Here is a 22,403-nt window from a genome sequence, read left to right as displayed (position 1 = left end):
AAACTGGGTCTATTTTCTCTGGAGTTTAGAAGAATGACAGGTGAACTTATTGAAACATACAATACAAGATTCTGAAAGGGTTTGACAGGGTAGACACCGAGGTTGTTTCCCCCGACTGGGGGGAAAGGGGGGCACAGCCTCAGATGGGATGGTGGGTGGTGGGGGGGGGATCATTTAGGACTGAGATGAGGAGAAATGTTCTCACTCAAAGGATTGTGAATCCTTGGAATTCTCTACCACAGAGGTAGAGGGTTCTCTGCCCCATCACTGACCAAAAATCTGCCAATCTCAACCTTAAATATATACATTCAGGGAGCCAAGGGATATGGGGACCGGGTGGGAAAATGGAGTTGACGCAGAAGATCAGTCATGACCGTATTGAATGGTGGAGTAGGCTCAATGGGCTCTACAATCTACTCCTGCTCCTATTTCTTATGTTATGACATTTGCAGCTAAGGCTAACTGGGGAAGGTAATAGATTATTTTGACTTCCAAGGAATACTTGTTAGCTAAGGAGGGAAAAAATGGGAAGAAAATAAAAGCAAAATACAAGATATAGGAGAAATAGGCCACTCAGCCCTTCTAGCCTGCTCCGTCATTCAATGAGATCATGGCTGGTTTTCACCATCAACACCATTTTCCTGCACTGTCCCCAAATCCTTTGGTGTTTTTGATATGTAGAAATCTATCGATGTCAGTCTTGAACATACTCAATGACTGAGCTTCCACAGCCCTTTGGGGCAGAGAAATCCAAAGATTCACCACCTCTGAGTGAAGACATTCCTCCTCATCTCAGTCCTAAATGGCCTGGCCCTTATTCTGAAACTATGTCCCTTGGTTCTAACCCCCCCCCACCACAGCCAGGGGAAACATCCTTCCTGCATCTACCCTGATGAGCCCTGTAAGAATTTTATATGTTTGAATGAGGTCACCTCTCATTCTTCTAAACTCCAGAGAATAAATGCCCAGTCTACTTAATCTTTCCTCATAGGACAATCCCTCCATCCCAGCAATTAATTTGGTGAACCTACGTTGCACTCCCTCTATGGCAAGTATATCTTTCCTTAGGTAAGGAGACCAAACTGCGCACGCAATACTCCAGGTGTGGTCTCACCAAGACTCAATATAGTTGCAGTAAGACATCTTTACTCCTATACTCAAATCCTCTTGTAATGAAGGCCAACATACCATTTTTTAAAATTCAGTCATGGGATGTGGCCATCAAATGTCACTGGCTAGGCCAGCATTTATTGCCCATCCCTAATTACCCTTAGAGGGCATTTAAGAGTCAACCACATTGCTGTGGGTCTAGCGTCACATGTAGGCCAGACCAGGTAAGGATGGCAGATTTCCTTCCCTAAAGGACATTAGTGAACCAGATGGGTTTTTACAACAATCAGCAATGGTTTCTTGGTCATCGTTAGGCTTCTAATTCCAGATTTTTATCAGCATCTGCTGCGCCGGGATTTGAATCCAGGTCTCCAGGGCATTACCCTGGGTCTCTGGAACGCTAGTCCAGTGACAATACCACTATGCCGCCGCCTTCTTAACTGCTTTCTGTATCTACATTAGCTTTCAGTGACTCATGAACAAGGACACCCAAGTGGGCTCAAGCCTCTTTTACAACGGGACATACAGCAAGAGCCACAAAACGCATTATACTGACATGAAATCCAATGGTCAGGTAGCCAATCTCAATCTTGTAAACAAGTAGTAAACAATAATTATAAAATGGTATCTTATCCAAATCCATCTGATTCCCAGGGCCACCATACACTTTGGCTCAGTGGCCAACTGGTTATTTTCCAATGAGCTGCACAATAATATCCATTATGCAGAGGTGACTACTTCAGTGTACTTACATCACTAGGAGAGAGGTTTCCAAGATCTTCATCCTGTTCTGAAGTTCCATCATCTCTGCCCGATTCACTTCCCTGAGACAAGCAAGGGTGAGTGGCACGGATCCAAACCTCCACCCGGCTGGTGTCTTCCCCAACCTGCCTAAGAGTCTGCTTCCTGCCCTTGCCTCTGGGGCCCGGGCTGAGTTCAGATTCTTGCTGCCTCTTGAACTCAGCTTGCTCAGCCTGGAATAGAAACACAAGCACTCCATGAAACCAAGAATTTCCTGCACAAGAAGCATGCATAGTCATTGAGGTGACAAACAAACATTGCAAAAAACATAACAGACTCGTATTTCTACAGCACCTTTCACAAGCTCAGGACACCCCAAAATGCTTCACAGTCAATGAAGTACATTTGATGTTTAATAAAACCAGAAAGTGCTGGAGCTCTGAAGAAGAGTCACACGGGCTCAAAATGTCAACTGTTTCTCTCTCCACTGATGCTGCCAGGCCTGCGGAGGTTTTCTAGCATTTCCTGTTTTTATTTCAAATCTCCAGCATCCACAGTATTTTGCATACATTTGATGTGTAGTCGGTGTTATGATGAAAGAAAAGCAACATTTAATTTGCAAGCTCCCACAAACAGAAATTAAATACGTAGACCGATCATCTGTTTTTAGGTGTTGGTTGAGGGATAAAAGTTGGCCGTCAGGGATAGGTGCAATGCAGATTTCAGGTTAACATCAGATCAGCCATGATGTTATTAAATGGTGGAATAGGCTTGAGGGGTGGAATGGCCTACTCCTGCTCCTTGTTCATATGACCAGAACATCCAGAGAATTCCCTAGCTCTCCTTTGAACAGCACTGTGGAATCATCATCTCTGCATTGAGAAATCCACTCAATGAAGTAAAAGTGAAATCTTGCAGTTGGCATATTCAAACAGTATCTATACATCATCACCCACTGCCAGTCCAGCACTCTCCATCGGAATTCTCCTTAAGAAGGAATTTAAGGCAAAGGTTTTCTCAAAGTAATGTAACCTATATTCAATAAAATTGAAGAAATTGAATTACTCCAGCTCTGGTTTTGCTCAGATGTTGGGCCTGGGCAACAAAAGGATCCAGATTGTTACCTTGTGTTTCTGTTGTGTTGGGTCTTAGCTAGACTGTGTTTACACAGTTCTATCCTGACATTCATTGCCTAAGACCTATTCCATTTTCCATAAGACCCAAGTGAGACAGGATCTCGGGAGAGGGGCTGGATCATTGTTCAAAAGCATCAAAACAGAGATTATAGGAACAGAAGCAGGCCCATTTGTCTCCTTGAGTCTGTTCCACCATTCAATGATTCTGAACCTCTTGATACCCTTGCCTAACAAAAATTGTTAGGTAAGGGTAATAAGAGTTACAGAATCAATCAAAGATTGTGGACCTCCCTTTGGGGGGATCGTGGTCGAGGAGCCCTCATCCATACAGAATGCCAGAGGCACTGAACAGGAGGAGAATGATCAGGCACAGGTTTGACTGCAACCAGACACTGCATTGGTGAGGTGGGTCTGAAGGGGAACGAATTTCAATTACTGAAGGTGACTTTCACACCCTCTCTCAAAGAATTGGAGCAAGATAGAAAATGTGAAGGGACATAATCCTTAAAAATGGCAAAGTGTAAACATTCAGTTTCATACTCTAAAAAATGGGACATTTAAACAGCGAGTGCTGACTTAAAATTTTATCCCAAGAGTATTTCATAAGAGAGGTTTGTGTTTTCATTCTGTATTCATTTAAAGTCTCCTGCTGTGAAGAGTAATAGGCGGGTGTCCAAAATACTGTCACAAACTGTGAGCTTTAAGAATCTACAGCTTCAATGAGGACCACAAGTTCAACCATGAACTCCTATACTGCAGTGATGGAAAATACAATGGTAACACTCTCTATCTATATTCCAGAGTCTTACACTCAACAGACAGAAGTCTGGCTAAATTGTGTGCTCAATACCCCACAACTCCACGAACACTTTCTTGTCCTGCCATGTGTTCCCCATCTCCCATCCCCACCCTACCCCTCAACCACAGCCACACATTGAGACTAGCACTAGTGCCTGACTGAACACAAAAATCAGCGATGAAGCTCCCTGTCCACCAGCCACGAAGCAGTGTGGTGGAGGCATGTTGGGAGCTACTACCTGTGTAGCGTTACAGACAGCAGGTCAAACAGTGTGATCCTGCTTGTCTAAACCAAAAGAGTAAGGACAGTAGGAGCATAGTGTGCTCTGTCTGCATAAACATGATGTGACATCAATAGCATGCTGTACCCATTAAACACAAAGCCTTCAAACAGCAGGTATACGGAGTCACTCTGATTCATTGAATGAGGGACAGCCACAGGGGGCATGATAGCCTGTTGAATGTCCTGTTAGTAGCTGAAATGGTTAATCCTACCTCCACACCAGTGAGGCAGTCCCACCTTAGAAACCACTGTGAGGGGGCAGCAATCACTGTTAATTTAAATCCTTCAACATAACTGCTGCAATAAGGTTTGATAAAAGTTTTGATGAAAAGATGAAGCTGTGATGGTAAACAATGAACATATATTTTCATTGTGTGAGCCAAGATATGATGTGGAGTAATGGAGAGGGACTAGACAGAGAAGAGGGATAAGTGCAACACTGGCTCTGGACCCTGTCTGTCCAAGGTAAAGAAAAATGTCCTGGAATGAAAGCAATAATTTTGTTTCCCAGCCACACTGCCAGTAGTGCTCAGATCATTAACATACAGTGAGACACAGCAGCTCCCTCAGTGGGAATCACACAGACATTTGGACTGGGCTGAGGGGGAACAGGAAGGACAGGAATGCCAGTACAAAACTTACATACGGTGTTAAGCAGCAGCTCCATCTCACTGTGAATCACACATGGTCATTTAGATTGGGATGGAGAGGGAAAGGAGGTTGAAAAATTCCAACACAGATCTTACTGGGCTCAATTAATTCCTTCTGAAGGCTAAATCAGTTCAAACATCCAAAGCGAATAGAATCAGCCACCACCAAACTAGGGAGCAGCAGTTGCTGCATGAGAACATGTCTGCATGAGAAGGACTGTTGAATCAGTTTAACCAATGGTTAAATTGCTATTTTCTGCAGTTAGTATTTATACTCTCACACACAAACCGGTGTTTATGGCACTCAGATGTACTGAGGAAATCTTAGAGAGTGGATTATGTTAATCTCAGGAAATATCTGTCCAGAGCGCCAGGGGCCTTTTTGAAGGAATTGACGAATGGGTTTTTGTTAATGTGACTATTTGAAGATCCTCAGTGTGGACTGTGCAGTAAAACACTGACACACTGCATGTCACAGAAGGGGTATCAATGAGTTTAAGTCATCAGTGAGCTCAGAACAAAAACAGAAATACCTGGAAAAACTCAGCAGGTCTGGCAGCATCGGCGGAGAAGAACAAAGTTGACGTTTCGAGTCCTCATGACCCTTCAACAGAACTAAGTAAAAATAGGAGAGGGGTGAAATATAAGCTGGTTTAAGGAGGGGGGGGGGGAGAGAAGTTGGGGGGGGGGGGTGGTTGTAGGGACAAGCAAGCAGTGATAAGAGCAGATAATCAAAAGATGTCACAGACAAAAGAACAAAGAGGTGTTGAAGGTGGTGATATTATCTAAAAGAATGTGCTAATTAAGAATGGATGGCAGGACACGCAAGGTACAGATAGCTCTAGTGGGGGTGGGGTGAAATAAGACTAAAAGGGCATAAAAGGCATAGATTTAAAAATAATGGAAATAGGTGGGAAAAGAAAAATCTATATAAATTATTGGAAAAAACAAAAGGGAGGGGGAAGAAACGGAAAGGGAGTGGGGATGGAGGAGGGAGTTCAAGATCTAAAGTTGTCAAACTCAATATTCAGTCCGGAAGGCTGTAAAGTGCCTAGTCAGAAGATGAGGTGCTGTTCCTCCAGTTTGCGTTGAGCTTCACTGGAACAATGCAGCAAGCTAAGGACAGACATGTGGGCAAGAGAGCAGGGTGGAGTGTTAAAATGGCAAGCGACAGGGAGGTCTGGGTCATTCTTGCGGACAGACCGAAGGTATTCTGCAAAGCGGTCGCCCAGTCTGCGTTTGGTCTCTCCAATGTAGAGGAGACCGCATTGGGAGCAACGAATGCAGTAGACTAAGTTGGGGGGAAAAGCAAGTGAAATGCTGCTTCACTTGAAAGGAGTATTTGGGCCCTTGGACAGTGAGGAGAGAGGAAGTGAAGGGGCAGGTGTTACATATTTTGCGTATGCATGGGGAGGTGCCGTAGGTGGGGGTTGAGGAGTAGGGGGTATCTATCAGGGGGATCTATCACTGCTTGCTTGTCCCTACAATCACCTCCCCCCGCACCCCCCACCTTAAACCAGCTTATATTTCACCTCTCTCCTATTTTTACTTAGTTCTGTTGAAGGGTCATAAGGACTCGAAACGTCAACTTTGTTCTTCTCCGCCGATGCTGCCAGACCTGCTGAGTTTTTCCAAGTATTTCTGTTTTTGTTTTGGATTTCCAGCATCCGCAGTTTTTTGTTTTTATATCAGTGAGCTCAGCTCTGGTCTGCAACTGTCCTGTGGTTCAGGTACAAAATGGAAGACAACCTTCCTCAGCAAAAGTACTGTGGCTTTGCTCATTTTAAAAATCAGTCTGCCTGAAAACCTCAAATTCTCTGAATACTATGCTCCCATCCTTATGTCAGACATTCATAAAATAAAGAGCAAGCAGGGGAAAGTTACTGAGTGACAGTCACTGGGAACTGTATGTAGTTAGCTAAATGTTTCCATACTGCAGGGCCAGGGGCCCCATGTTTGTGAGCAGCTATGATCTAATGACCGTGGAGTCAGGGGTAGAGGCCAATATTGGATTCTTAAATCCATCATCAGGAAAGAATGGTACAAATCTAAGCTGGCGCAAGCTGTTGATCTGTTAAGCCAGTGCTGCAACACAGGCAGATGCATGGAGTTTCCAGCTCAACTCCCTGTAACAATGATAATAAAGGGTCATTCAAACCCAAAATTGGAGAAAAAAATTCTTATAAAGCAGCAAGGAACATAAGAACAAGGAGAGGCCATTCAGACCTTTGAGTCTGTTCTGCCATTAAATTAGATTTTAGTTGATCGGCATCCATCCACCCACCTGCATTCACACCTCATCCCTTTATAGGAACAGAGGAAGATAGGAGCAGGTATAGGCCATTCGGCCCCTCGAGCCTGTTCCATTATTTACTGGATCATGGCTGATCTTCTACATCAGTGCAGGAAGGTGGCACTATCCCCGTATCCCTTAATGTCACTGGTATCTAGAAATCTATCGATCTCTGCTTTGAACATACTCAGTAACTGAGTCTCCACGGCCCTCTGGGGTAGAGAATTCCAAAGATTCACCAGCCTCTGACTGAAGAAATTCCTCATCTTGGTCTTAAAAGGCATACCCCTTATTCTGAAACTGTGTCCCCTGGATCTAGAACCTCCCCTACAACCAGGGGGAATATCCTTCCTGCATCTAGCCTGTCGAGTCCTGCAAAAATTTTGTACACTGCAATGAGAGCATCTCTCATTCTTCTAAACTCTAGAGAAGACAGGCCCAATCTCCACCATCCCAGGAATCAGTCTGGTGAACCTTCGCTGCATTCCCTCTATGGCATGTATATCCTTCCTTAGATAAAGAGACCAAAACTGTACACAGTACTCCAGATGTGGTCTCACCAAGGCTCTATACAACTGCAGCAAGACTTCCTTTTATTCAAAGCCCCTTGCAATAAAGGCTAACATGCCATCTGCCTTCTTAATTACTTGTTGCGCCTGCACGTTAACTTTCAGTGGCTTATGAATAAGAACGCCCAGATCCCATTGGACATCAACACTTTGCAACCTCTCCCCATTTAAGAATTACTCTGCATTTCTGTTTTTCTGACCAAAGTGGATAACTTCACATTTTTCCACATTATATTCCATCTGCCATGTTCTTACCTCACTTAGCCTGTCTAATCCCCTTGAAGCCTCTTTGCATCCTCCTCACAACTCACATTTCCACTAAGTTTTGTGTTATCAGCAAACTTAGAAATATTACATTTGGTCCCCAGATCTAAATCATTGATATAGATTGTGAATAACTGGGGCCCCAAGCACTGATCCTTGCGGTACCACTAGTCACAGCCTGCCATCCTGAGAATAATCCATTTAAACCTACTCTGTTCTCTGTCCATTAACCAATCCTCAATCCATGCCAATGTTTCCCCCAATCCCATGTGTTCTAATTTTGCCTACTAACCTGTGTGGGACCTTATCGATAGCCTTCTGAAAATCCAAATACACCACATTCACTGGTTCTCCCTTATCTATTCTGCTAGTAACATCCCCAAAAACTCCCAACAGATTTGTCAAATGTGATTTCCCTTTCATAAATCTGTGTTGACTCTGCCCAATCCTATCATTATTTTCTAAGTGTCCAGTTATTGCATCTTTTAGAATAGATTCTAGCATTTTCCCTACTACTGATGTCAGGCTAACAGGTCTGTAGTTCCCTGTTTTCTCTCTCGCTCCTTTCTTAAATGGTGGGGTTACATTTGCTACCTTCCAATCTGCAGGCAGCGTTCCAAAATCTATAGAATAGTGAAAGGTGATCACCAATGCATCCACTATCTCTACAGCCACCTCTTTTAATACTCTGGGATGTAGATCATCAGGTCCAGGGGATTTATCAACTTTTAGTCCCATTACTTTCTCCAGTACTGCTTTTTTACTAACTAATTTCTTTCAGAACCTTAATCTCATTAGTCCCTTGGCTCCCCAGTATTTCAGAAAGATTTTTTTTGCATCTTCCTCTACGAAGAGACACACAAAGTATTTGTTTAGTTTCTCTGCCATTTCCTTATTCCCCATTATAACTTCTCCATTTTCTGACCGTTATGAGCCCACATTTATCTTTACTAACCTTTTCCTTATTTTGTCCATAGAAGTTTTTGCAGTCTGTTTTTATGTTCCTCACTAGTTTACTTTCATATTTTATTTTTGCTTTCCTTATCAATTCCTTGGTTCTCTTTTGCTGAATTTGAAAATTCTCCCAATCCTTAGGCTTGCTACATTTTTTTTGGCAACTTTAATGCTCTTCCTTTGATCTGATGCAATCCTTAACTTCTCTCGTTAGCCATGGTTGGATCAGTTTTCTTGCTGTCTTTTTGTACCTTAAAGAACGTAAACTTGTTGCAAGCCATGTGTTAGTTCTTTAAATGTTAGTCGTTGCCTGTTTACCATCATATCTGTTAACGTGGTTCCCCAATCTACCTCAGCCAACTTGCCCCTCAGCTTTGTAGTTTCCTTTGTTTAGATTAAAGACCCTAGCTGATATAGTCTGAACTACATCACTTTCACACTTCATGTAAAATCCTATCATATTATGATCACTCTTCCCTAAAGGCTCCTTTATAGCAAGATTATTGAGACCTTTCTCATTGCACAATACTAGCTCTAAAATAACCCATTCTCTAGTTGGTTCTGCAACAGTGTTCCAGGAAACCAACACATATACGTTCCAGGAATTCGCCCTCCTCAGCATTAGTGCTCATTAGGCTTACCCAGTCTATATGTAGATTTAAGTCCTCCATGATTACCATATTACCCTTGTTACATGCAACTCTAATTTCCTGATTTATACCGTGCCCTGCATAGCCACTACTATGTGGTGGCCTATAAACAGCACCTGCCAAAGTTTGCCGCCCCTTGCTGTTTCTTAGCTTTATACCCTTGCCTAGCAAAAGTCTGTCCATCAAAATTTTAAATGATAAATTAAGATAGCATCCACTGCTTTTGGGGGACAGTTCCACACTTCTATCACCCTCCATGTGGCGAAGTGGGTCCTAACTTCTCTCTTGAGCAACCTGGCTGAATTTTAAGGTCATGTTCCCTTGTCATAGAAAGAAACCTTTTCAGTCTGTGGTAAAGTCTATCGATCTTATCAAGTACTTTAAAAATCCTTAAAATATCAATCAAATCAATCCTTACACTTCTACATGCAAGGAAATACAAGGTTAGTTTATGTAATCTCTCTTCATAATCTAACATTTGGAGCCGGGTGACATTCTCATGTGGACTAAATGGTGCAATGGTTCAATACTGAATTTTCACCTCTGGGATGTGGTCAATGTATAACTAAAATTGATAGGAGAAAATTCCTGTGCCTAAAGGTTGTAAGAATCTAAGGGAAATCTCCATTCAGGTTCAAAATTATCTCCATGACTAACTGACAAAAAATAATGCTGTTTTAACTTTGAGGCAGAGGCATTGATGTGGACAGTGTAAATGGAGCTTTACTCTGTATCTAACCCCGTGCTGTACCTGTCCTTGGGGTGTTTGATGCGGACAGTGCAGAGGGAGCTTTACTCTGTATCTAACCCCATGCTGTACCTGTCCTTGGGGTGTTTGATGCGGACAGTGTAGATGGAGCTTTACTCTGTATCCAACCCCATGCTGTACCTGTCCTGGGAGTGTTTGATGGGGGCAGTGTAGAGGGAGCTTTACTCTGTATCTAATGCTGTGCTGTACCTGTCCTGGGAGTGTTTGATGAGGTTTGGTTGGTGGGATTGATTGGATCAGAAAGGAATGAGACTTGTTGCCTTTTACTGTTCCATAAATATTTTTGTTCATTGCTTTTATAATTAAATTCTATAAATATTGCACATCAAAATGAAATCATGCATCCAGTGTGAAAGCTGCAGAGAATGGTCAACACCTAATTATATAGAACGCGCAGTACAAAAACAGGCCATTCAGCCAACCAAGTTCATGCTGGTGTTTACGCTTCACATGAGCCTCCTCTCCCCCTTTGCAACTAACTGTGAAAGTGTTAATCATCTACCAGGGATTGAATATTCAGCTGCGCATTCAGTAGGATTCTGGATTTCATCCTTTTGATATATGGTTATGTTTTAAGAAGTTTTCATGAAACTACATTTTTTTAAAATATGCAACATATCCCTGTGTAATCCTGAGATGTGACCTGCAGTGAGTGCAGCCTTTTAAACCTCTCCAATGCATTCAAGTACAGTTTATTCTGTTTATTTTCTGAGAGAGTATTGAGGCTTTGATCCTAGTTTGTTCATTTGCCAAGCTTGCCATCACAGTAGTGCAGAAGGCATGAATGGTCATTTTCACACGGCCCATCCGACTTGTTTTTCTGATCTAGACAAGTCACAGAGATCTCACAGAGCTTTCCAGCACTGCCACCAAGGTCTGTTTATGACTAAGTAAACATTAGCAAAAGCCAAACTCGTCCACTTGCTCTCTCCCTCTTCCCTCCCACGCACGCACACAAAAAAACTGCCAGCTTGCTCCCTGCACTGAGTGACAGACTGACCTTCCTCTTAGTTTCTTCGAAGAGGCTCATCAGGCTCTCCCTAGCTGTAAGAATTGGATTGCTGGCAGCAAGACTCCGCATGTAATAGTATACAGCATCCAGCTTCCGCCTCTGTTAAAAAAAACAAAAATAAAAGGAGCAAAGATGAAACCAGTTTAAAACACAGACACAGCTCAGCTGAACCCAATTACTGAGCATTCCCACAATTGTCTATTAGTCATAAATTATCTTAGTTTCATAAAACCACTGGACATTTTTCCCCTGGTTGGCTTACCCCTCTGAGAACCAAAGCTCAGATTTATCAGACTCAACACAAATACAATAAAGCAGCCCTCCCACACCCCTGACATGGCCCCTAGCTATTTTGTGAGGTGTGTAAGCGTTCAGTTTTAGAATACCCTCATCAGCATGTGTGTACAGAAAACAATTCTGACAACTGCTGTTTGACGATGGAGATGTGTTAGTGAGCTACAAGTACAAAAACCAAGCTAAGGCTTCACACGCTATGGATCACAGCAACAGTCCACATCAACCTGAAAATGTCCACCCGTGTTGAACTCCACACAGCTCACGTGAGGTGAGGATATTAAGGCCCAACTCCAAAGAGGTTTCTATTCTTCCAAATGCACAGAACTGCTTCAATTCTCTGCAATATCCTGGCATTAATTCAACATCAAATCCATGTTACAACATTTAATGCCAGAAGATCAAATTCCTTACCCTGTTTTAAATGTGAAATCTAATCAGTTTGTACTCCCAAAGGTTTCAATATGACTTCTCATTAACACTTCAAAAAATCCCACATTACATTTCTTGTGAACCAGTGACATCTAGTGGCACAAAGAATTGTCAAAGATTCAAAAACTTGACACAGGTAAACCTGAAACAGGCATCATAAGGGCCCAATCTCAAAAGCAGCAGCTTAGAACTCTGAGTAACTTGAAAACACACCATTGATACAGGCTTAACATGACTCTTAACGTCATAACAGCACTTCACGTCCAATGAATTACTTAAAGATGCAGTGACTTATGTAAAGAACCAGCACTGCTATTTTGTGCACAGCTAGATTCACAAAGAACCATGAGAAGAAAGGCCAGTTAATCTGCTTCTGACAGTGTCAGCTGAGAATAGAATGTTGGTCAAGACACCCAGAAAACTCCCTGCTCTTCTTCACAAGTTCTTTGAACTGAAACCGGCAGATGTTTTTGCCTACATAAGAAATGCAATAGCACAAATCAGGAGGGCAGATTTTGCATAGTCACCAGGCCTAATGTTAAAACAGAAAATGCTGGAAAAACTCAGCAGGTCTGGCAGCATCTGTGGAGAAACAGAGTTAATATTTCAAGTCCAATATGACTCTTCTTCAGAACTGACCTGATGGAGAGAGAAGGCCGGATTCATGTTGAATGAAGGGCCATTAACTTGGGATGATTCAGAGGAACAGTAATTCTGCCCCCTTGCACTGCTGGGTACAATAGGACATCTCAGGCACTCCCAATGATGCGCCAATCACTTAGTATTTAAACAGCCAACAAAAACGGATGCAATTCTGAATTCTCCGAGGCTGAAAATGAGTCTGCAGGGACCAACTGGCACAGCATAAAGCCAGAAAGTGAAGGGAGTGAATGCAGAGCAGTTTCCACCCAGCTCCCAGTGGGCATGTGTTGACACAGCACCTGCCACCTTCCACATGGGGAATAAAACCCTGTCATGCTGCTGCCATGGGGCAGAAGCATTCTCTACGATTGGGTTTTTTGGACATGAGGGGAGCTTTGGCCTGCTTTAATATCACCACCATTTTCAATCGGATTCCAAAGACCAGCATCCATGGGAAGTAATCCCAGCCGCATCCTCCAGGTTTTATTGTGGGTCAATTATGCCACTGGGATGGGAGCAGAAAGTTTAACTACACCATGAGCAGCTCACAGGTCGCAGTGTCCCGGAATCCAAAGAGAGCAGCATCCGGGGGCGGGGTGAGAGGCGCCAGCGTACCCGGGGGGGGGGGGGGGGGGGGGGGGGGCGAGAGGCGCCAGCGTCCGGGGGGGCGGGGCGAGAGGCGCCAGCGTACCGGGGGGGCGGGGCGAGAGGCGCCAGCGTACCGGGGGGGGGGGGGCGAGAGGCGCCAGCGTCCGGGGGGGCGGGGCGAGAGGCACCAGCGTCCCGGGGGGGGGCGGGGCGAGAGGCGCCAGCGTCCGGGGGGGCGGGGCGAGAGGCACCAGCGTACCGGGGGGGGGGGGGGGGGGGGGGCGAGAGGCGCCAGCGTCCGGGGGGGCGGGGCGAGAGGCACCAGCGTCCCGGGGGGGGGCGGGGCGAGAGGCGCCAGCGCCCGGGGGGGTGGGACAAGATTAGGAGAGATATACACTGACACAGATAGAAATGCACCCAGACAAAGAGAGAAGCAGTGAACAGTCTAAGTGACAGTCAGCACCCATTAGTTATCTAAACTGCTCAGTGTGTGAATGTGCCAATATCCAATAACCAGCCCCGAGTTACATAATGAAGGGATCTTCAACACTGCTGCGGTTTATCAGGCCTGCCTCCCGCTCTTACAGTTCCTTCCAATCTTGTAGGGAGCTTCTCTGCCAGTGCAGTTGAGGGCAGATCCACCATCCCCCAGCTCACTGGACAGACATGGATCGTCAGGGTCAGTCAGTTTTCTCTCTCTCTCTCAGAAAAGGGAGGGGGGGGGGCACCAGTCTCCCGAAGTAACTGTTCTACTCGAAACTCGGTCACAGTAAGAGACTCCCAGGAGGGCAGCATAAACACTTCAGTAGTATCCTCAAAACTTCCCTGAGGAGTCAAACACATACATTGGCTCATGGGAGTCCCTGGCTTGTGACTGACCAAAATGAAAAAGGCTCATTCATGAAGGCACTGAACACACTGAGAAACTTGGTAGGGAACGTGCAGAGACAAAGTCAAGGCATCGGCACAAACCTCCTATCTGCCCACCCTTCAGGCACCACCTGTCCCACATGTAGCAGAATCTGCACATCACACATTGGTCTTATCAGCCATTTCAGAACCCACTGAACCAGAGTGGGAGGGAGTCATCCTTGATCCTGAATGAATGCCTAAGCAGGAGGAAGCACGAGACAGGCTCAAGTGGCTGTTTGGTCTACTCCTGCTCCTATTTCTTACGTTCTTTTGTCTCAAACTCATCTGCAGTATTCAGTGCAGGGGAAAGGTCAAGTCTCAGAAGAGCTGGGAGCTGCAGGGTGTTTGAGCTTTGTCCTTCCATCCCTGGACCATGTGTTCAAACTTAGTCCTGGTAGAAGGATAACTGGATTCACACCTTGAAATAGGGGTTGGACTGTTGGTGTCCCTCCCCATGTAATACTCCACAGAGAATTTCATCCTCTTTTCCAAACAACCAATCCAGGGTTGAACACACAGGGTTTACAGTAACTGACTGAAACATCAGCTTCAATCCAGAATAGAGCAAGCAGAACACCTGAATCAGCAATTAGGCAATAACAACATCTTCCCCATCCCACTAAGCAGCCATGCTCTCCACACTGCCTCCTTCCGCTGAGAGGGACCCACAAGCAAAAAAAAGATTCCACCACAACTCAGCACGAAAACTACCCCATGCTCATTTGACAAAAAAGCATGCACTGTAGCCCGAGGGGGATGAGGGAAACAGAAAGAAGAGGTGGAAAAGTTACCTCACTGCTGTCAAGTGCCCTGTTTCACCACTTGGCCAAGAACTGGCAAAATTCATTGTAAATGTGGCTATATGAAAAAATGTAAACTCTGGCCCATAGCTGTAGCTCCACAGCGTGAATCTTGCTGCTTTAAACTCTCCCACGCTGGTTGCACGGATGACAACACTTGGTAACAATGAGATATCTGCATACCAGCCCACTCTCCTGGGTGCACTTCAAATACTCTGGACCATTAACCCTCAGACTGCTGACAAGTCCTGGGAATCTCCAGTGTTGAAGGGCAGCCACATTTCTGCAATGCACGCAAAAAACCCAAACTTATTACTGTAAAATACTTACCCAGTGGAAGAAGTGTATTATGGTATCAATCCTGTGCAACAAACAGGAGATTTTTAAATACAAAAGCTATCATTTCTGCTGGATCTGCCTCTTGTTTTTAATTTAAACTTCACTTTTGTTTAATGAAATTCTTAAAGATAAATTCAGGATACACTGCCTTTCTGTGGGAGGCTCCCAAGTTCTAATATCTACTTGAGCACAGGTTTTATTCCACTTGCCCAGGAGTTGGGATCACCAACAGATAGCGAAACTAGTGGCCAACATGGCATTTTCTAGTGGATAGGGGAAGCACAGATCAGCTGTTGGACTGTTCTGATGGAAGAATTTCTGGATCTTGTCCATATGGACTTGCAGAAGGCATTTGATACAGGTTCACACAAGAGGCTATTAACTAAAATGGAAGGGGACATAATTGGACACAACCTTGAGGCATGATAATTGAGAGGTCGGAGATAGGACGTAGAGATAGTGGCTTTGCTCTGATTGGTGGGGTTTGACAAGGGATCTGTACTGGAACCTCAGCTTTTCAACCTGGTTATCAATGATTTAGATGAAAAAAAGAAAGCGCCGTACATCCTACTTTGCTGAAGTTAGGAAGTGGAGTAAGTAATGTAGGTAGGAGGCAGAAGCTACAGAGGGACATTGGAAAAGTGAGTGGGGACAAACTATGGCAGATGGCTGAGGCTTTTGATCAGAGTAAGGTAAATCAGGAATCAGGGTATTAAAGGGGAAGTGATAGCGTAGTGGCATTGTCACTGGACTGGTAATCCAGAGACCCAGGGTAATGCTCTGGGGGCCCAGATTCCAATCCTACCAGGGCAGATGGTGCAATTTGAATTCAATAAATATCTGGAATTAAAAAGTCTAATGATGACCATGAAACATTGTTAAATGTCATAAAAACCCACCTGGTTCACTAATGCCCTTTAGGGAAGGAAATCTGCCATCCTTACCTGGTCTGGCTTACATGTGACTCCAGACCCACAGCAACGTGGTTGATTCTGAAAAATGAACATGCCTAGCCAGCATCCCACAAACAAATTTTAAAAAATCTTAATGATGAGAAACTATGAGCTGTGGAGAAGCCAAGGGATTTGGGCATCTATGTAAATCACTGAAAGCTAGTACACAGGTACAGAAAATCAAAGACTAATACGATGTTGACTTTTATCTCAAGGGATCAGGATTTTAAATATGAGGAAGTGAGGTGAGTAAATAAGCCCAGGCTACTGACTGGATTCTTCTGTTTACATTTGATGAGGTTTTGAAGGTTGAAAAGGGCAGTGTTCTGGGACTGTTATCCACTGCAGGATGAATCCCAAATCCAAGATCAGTAGCTATCGACAATTGGGGTTACATGCAAGTTAATGGGAACAGGAGCTAAGCTTTGTAACTCCCCAGTGCTCACTGATACAAACCACAGAAACCCAGATTTAAAAAAAAAACAGAAAATGCTGGAATAACTCAGCAGGTCTGACAGCATCTGTGGAGAGAGAAACAGAGTTAACGTTTCGAGTCTGTAGGACCCTTCTTCAGAGCTAAAGAGAAGAAATGTGATGAAATTAATACTGTTTAAGGGGGTGGGCCAGGTGAAGCTGGATAGAAGGGCAGCGATAGGTGGGGGCAAAGGAGAGACCGACAAAGATGTCATGGACACGAGGACTATCACTCCCACTTTTACTACGACCATTAACAGTCCCTTTGTCCTTTTGCCCATGACATCTTTGTCAATCTCTCCTTAGCCCACCTATCGCTGGCCTTCTATCCAGCTTCACCTGCTCCACTCTCCCTTACACATATAAATTTAATCACATTTCCTCTTCTCTTCAGATCTGAAGAAGGGTCATACGGACTCGAAACGTTTACTGTTTCTCTCTCCACAGATGCTGTCAGACCTGCTGAGTTTTCCCAGCAGTTTCTTGTTTCAGATTTCCAGCATCTGCAGTTTTTTGCTTTTATCCCAGATTAAAAGAAGTAGTTTCATTAGTCAAAGCGCCTGTCCTTTTCACAGATGAACATGTGGCTAGCCGTCAATCAGGAACACTGGGGCTCAGCTGGAAAGTTCTGATGGTGCTGTTCAGCACTCTAGTGTTTAACTTTTTTCCTTAGCCAGATGCTGCGTTTATATAGCCCAACTAGATGGGAGGAGGTGCAAGTGGAGCATAAACACCAGCATGGACTGGTTGGGCCGAACGGCTTGTTTCTGTGCCGTATATTTTATGTTAAGAATATGTTCTTCAGTCCAATGGGCCACTCAGACCTCATTCTAACACCATCACAGTAATGAAGCCATAGTGCCACCTACTGGAACTACCTACAAGCCCCACATCTACCAAGATTGGATTCCAATTCACTATTATTCCAGAACAGTGAAGCCAGAGCTAGGGCAGGACATGTGCAGGCTACAAATGGTGAAAAGATTACAAGATGCTAGCATCTCTCCCACAAGGCAAAAAGTTGTGGGCTCAAGTCCCATTCTGGCAGTTAGGCATATAATCTAAACTGGCAGGATAAAAAAAGTGTCTTACGCAACCAGACATCTCAAAGCACTTTACAACCAATGAAATACTTTTTGAATTATAGTCACTGTTGTAATGTAGGAAACGCAGCAGCCAATTTGCGCACACTGCAAGCTCCCACACACAGCAATTTGATAATGGTCAGATAATCTGTTTGTGTTGTTGATCGAGGGCTAAATATTGGCCAGCATACCAGGAATAATTCCCCTTGCTCCTCTTCAAAATATTGAAAGGGTAGACAGGGGCTTGGTTTAAAGCATCATCCCAAAGATGATCCATCCAACAGTGCAGCACTCCCTGACTGATGAGATATTAAACCAAGGCCCCATCTGCCTGTTAGGCTAGTTGATAAAGATTCTATGGCGCACTATCTAAAGAGCAGCAGTTCTCCCAGTACTCTGACCCATATTCAGACCTCCACCAAAACTGATTAACCGATCATTCGCCTTATTGATATTATTGGGATCTTGCTGTGTTAAAAATGGGCACCGAACTTCCATACACAACAGCAGTCTCTTCATTTGAAGACTATTTTTTGCATACGAGGCACTTTGAGATGTTTAAGACAGGTGAACAAATGTTAACATTTTGGGACTTTGATTCAACAAATAGGTTAACAAATCAAGTTACTGCATCATCTGTACTATTGTGTAAAAGCTTCAATGCTGGACAGCCTGGGGATCAAGCTAAGGGTCTCACCGTGTAAATGGCCAGAATAGCAAGCTGGTTGTAAGGGCGTCCGTTTTTTGGTGCAATCTGTTGGGCTTTCAAGTACCAACTGTGGAGAAGAGAGAGTAGGCGTTAGATAAAGGTCACATTCCAGCCTCCAACAATACAGTAAACACACTCCCTCCTGCTGAACACACGCTGATCAGATGGTTTCTGCAGCTTCAGATATTTATATTTGAGGAGTTTTCCCACAGCTGAAAAGGAACAGTGGGAATTCACCCTAACTGAAAGGACTCTTGCGGTTGATCCAGCCAGAGTTCAATAATGTTCTCTCTTTCACTCTCCCCGCTTTCTCCTACCCTCCCTCTCCCCCACCCCTCCCCCTCTCCCCCCACCATTTCTACCACTCTCTCTGTCCTTTCTCTCTTGCCTCTCTCCTCCTCCCCCACTTTCATTGCCCTCTCTCCCACTCTCCCTCTGCTCTCTTCCCCCTCATCCTCTGTCCCCTTATCCTCTTTCAATCCTCTCCCTCTCTCTCACACCACCTCTCCCGTTTTTCCCCCTCTCTCCATCCCTGTACCCTCTCTTGCCTCCCCTTCTATATCCCTGTCTCCTCACCCTCTGCCCCCCTCCCCTTCTTTTCCCCCTCCCCCTCAATCCTCTGCCGCCTCTCTCACCTGTTTCCCAGTCCTCTGCCTCCCTCCCAATACTTCTTTCTCTTTCTCCCTCTCCTCAAATCTTTGCCTTGCCAAAGATTTATTCAGTCCCCTCCCAACTGCCTCTCCTGTCTCCCTGGGCAATCAGCTGCATGCATTCACCACCCTGCATGACAACTGCCTGCTCCCCTTCTCTATTCTGATTCACGCCCCTCAAATGCAGGGTTTGTGGTTATGTCAATCAACTTTAGAGGGCTCAGTGCTGATGACCTCAGTAATCTTGCAAATGCCAGCCTGATCTCCCACAAGCTATCTTTCTCTATGAGTAAACATTCCCAGCTGTAATTGCCTCTCCTGGCAGATCAGGGGTCTAACCCTAGGTATCAATTTAGCGACTCTTCTGGCGTCCTATGTAGCAACATACGTAGAGCTGAGTCCAGAGCTTTCTACAGGTTCATCATCATCTCCTGGGACTTTAATCTACCCTTTGATTAAAATCCTAAGATCTTGTTTGTTTTCTTTCATTGCTTAAGAATGGCACAGAGATCTATCATTGGCCTCTTCCACATTAACATGCTGCCTGCCAAGTGCACCATTCACAGCCACCAAGTCAGATTACATATGTACGCTGATGACACTAACTCTAGCTCTTCACCGTGTCTCTCAAACCGTCCGCCGCCTGTGTTGTCTGACTGCTTGTCTGACATCCTGTCTCAGGTGATCTGCAATGTGACAAGTGTCCTGGCAAATCATATAACTAGGGCTGCAGAGAGAGCATTAAACTGAACAGTTAGGGGGAGGGTTAATGTGAGGGGAAATTTGGAAAGGTCAGGGCAAATGTGCAGGGTAGCGATATGGGCAAAGGTAACCAGAGAGTGTGACAGTAAGGGACAAAGCGTACAAACATAAGAGTGCACCAGCAAATCTGGTCAAAGTAGGGGAAAAGTGGCTTTAAACTAACAGAGGGGAAGGAGGGCTCGGGTGAAGGGAGATTTAGAAATTCAAAGATAAAGTTGATGCAGTAGAAAAGTATATCAATGTGGGTAAAGACAAGATGAGTGGGTCTGGAAGGGGCAGAAAGTTTAACTATAATATTGTATCAGAGTAAGGTCCATGCAGGGAATAGTAATGAAAAAATAAAATTGTAGTCATTTTGTCTGAATGTGCAGGGCACTCACAAGATAGATGAACTAGTAGCAAACAGAGATAAATGGATGGGATCTAATCACCAATAGAGATATGGTTACAAGGTGACCAAGGTTGGGAAGTAAATATTCCATGCTACACAATATTTCAAAAAGACAGACAGAATGGTAAAGGAGATGGGGTAGCCCCTGATAATAAAGGATGAAGAAAGGACATCAGTGAGAAAGGATCTTGGCTCAGATAATCAGGAATTGGAATCACAATGGGGGGGAGATTAGAAATGGCAAGGAACAGAAAACGCTGGTGGAGGTAGTTTATAGGTTCCCCTAACTGTGGTCCTACCGTTGGACATTAAACAAGAAATTATTGGAGGCTGTAACGAAGGCAATATAATAATTGTAGGGGATTTTAATCTTCATAGAGACTGGACCAATCAAATTAGCAAAATGTCTGGAAGATGGGTTTGTAGAATGCTTTCATGGCAGTTTCCTGGAGCAATATGTTGTGGAACCAACTGGGATAAAACTATTATAGACCTAGTATTGTGCAATGAGGCAGGGTTAATGAATGTCACTGTAAAAGATCCACTGGGGAATATTAAATTCCATGCTAAGTTTGAAAGTGACATATTCCAATCACAAACAAGAATCTTAAGCTTAAACAAAACCAATTACATACGTAAACTAGCCCGGAATATAAAAAGGATTGGAAGAGTTTTAACAAGCATATACAAAGGAAGAGAGTAGTTAAAGTAAACGTTGGTCCCTTAGAAGCAGAGACAGAAGAAATTCTCATGGGGAATGAGGAAATGGCAAAGACAATGAACAAATATTTTGTCTCGGTCTTCACAGTAGAAATACAGGGTAACGTAGGGGCTAATATGGGTAAGGAACTCAAGGTAATTAATATCAGTAAGGGGAAAAGCTCCTGGAGAAATTTAACAGATTAAATTCCAACCAATCTACAGGACCTGATGGCCTATACCCTAGGATTTTAAAAGAAATAGCTGCAGAGATAGCAGATGCTCTGGTTATAATTTTCCAAAATTCCTTAGATTCTGGAACAGTCCCAGCAGATTAGAAGTTAGCAAATGTAATACTGCTATTCAAGAAAGGAAGGAGAGGGGAAACAGAGAACTACAGGCCAGTTGGCCTGACATCAGTCATTGGAAACATGTGGGATCTATTATTAAAGGAATCTTAACAATGGACTTAGAAAAGCATAACATAGTTAGAAAAAGCCAACATGGTTTTACGAAAGAGAAATCGTGTTTGACAAATTTATTAGATTTTTCAAAGATATAACTAGTAGGGTAGATAAAGGGGGACCAGTAGATGTAGTATATTTGGATTTCAATAAGGTGTCGCACAAAAGGTTAATACACAAGGTAAGGGCTTATGGATAAAAGCAAAATACTGCAGATGCTGGAAATCTGAAACAAAAACAAAAAATGCTAGAAAAACTCAGCACGTCTGACAGCATCTGTGGAGAGAAAGACAGAGTTAACGTTTCAAGTCCGTATGACCCGCTCTGAAGGAGAGTCATACAGACTCAAAATGTTAACAAGGGCTTATGGAGTTGGGGTGATATATTAGCATGGAAAGAGGATTGGTTAACAGACAGGAAGCAGAGTGCAGGGATAAAGGTACATTTTCAAATTAGCAAGCTGTGACCAGTAGAGTGCCACAACGATCAGTGTTGCAGCCTCAGCAATTTACTATCTATATTAATGAATTAGATAAAGACAGAGATTAATGTATCTAAGTCTGCTGACCACACAAAGCTACGTGAGAATGCAAGCTGCGAAGAGGTTATAAAGGGGCTGCAAAGAGATATAGAAGGTTAAGTGAGTGGTTAACAAGGTGGCAGATGGAGTACGATGTTAGGAAGTGTGAAGTTATTCACTTTGGTCAGAAGAATAATAAAGCAGAATATATTTTTAAAAGGCGTGAAATTTGTAAACGGTAATATTCAGAGAAACTTGGGTGTTCTTGTACAAGGAACACAAAAAGTTAATATGCAGGTACGGCAAGCAATTAGGGAAGCAATTGGCATGTTGGCCTTTATTGCAATGGGATTGGAGTACAGGAATAAAGAAGTCTTGCTACAATTGTACAGAGCTTTGGTAGACCACACCTAGAATACTTAGAGAAATTTTAGTCACTATATTTAATGAAAGATATACC

The 22,403-nt window shown here is 43.9% G+C and overlaps 1 protein-coding gene across 1 annotated transcript in view; it reads right to left on the bottom strand.

Moving 5' to 3' along the window:
- The window catches only part of smg6 (SMG6 nonsense mediated mRNA decay factor), a 418,703-nt gene that overhangs the window by 369,194 nt on the left and 27,106 nt on the right, over nt 1-22,403 (bottom strand). Inside the window, 3 exon segments of the mRNA XM_078548325.1 lie at nt 1,863-2,084; nt 11,218-11,328; nt 18,446-18,524. Of these exon segments, the coding sequence (XP_078404451.1) occupies nt 1,863-2,084; nt 11,218-11,328; nt 18,446-18,524 (412 nt within the window).

The sequence above is a fragment of the Cetorhinus maximus genome, chromosome 9, assembly GCF_964194155.1.
Source record: "Cetorhinus maximus chromosome 9, sCetMax3.hap1.1, whole genome shotgun sequence".
Lineage (NCBI taxonomy): Eukaryota > Metazoa > Chordata > Chondrichthyes > Lamniformes > Cetorhinidae > Cetorhinus > Cetorhinus maximus.
The sequence above is the reverse complement of the archived record's forward strand: the minus strand, read 5'-3'. Positions and strand labels throughout refer to the sequence as shown.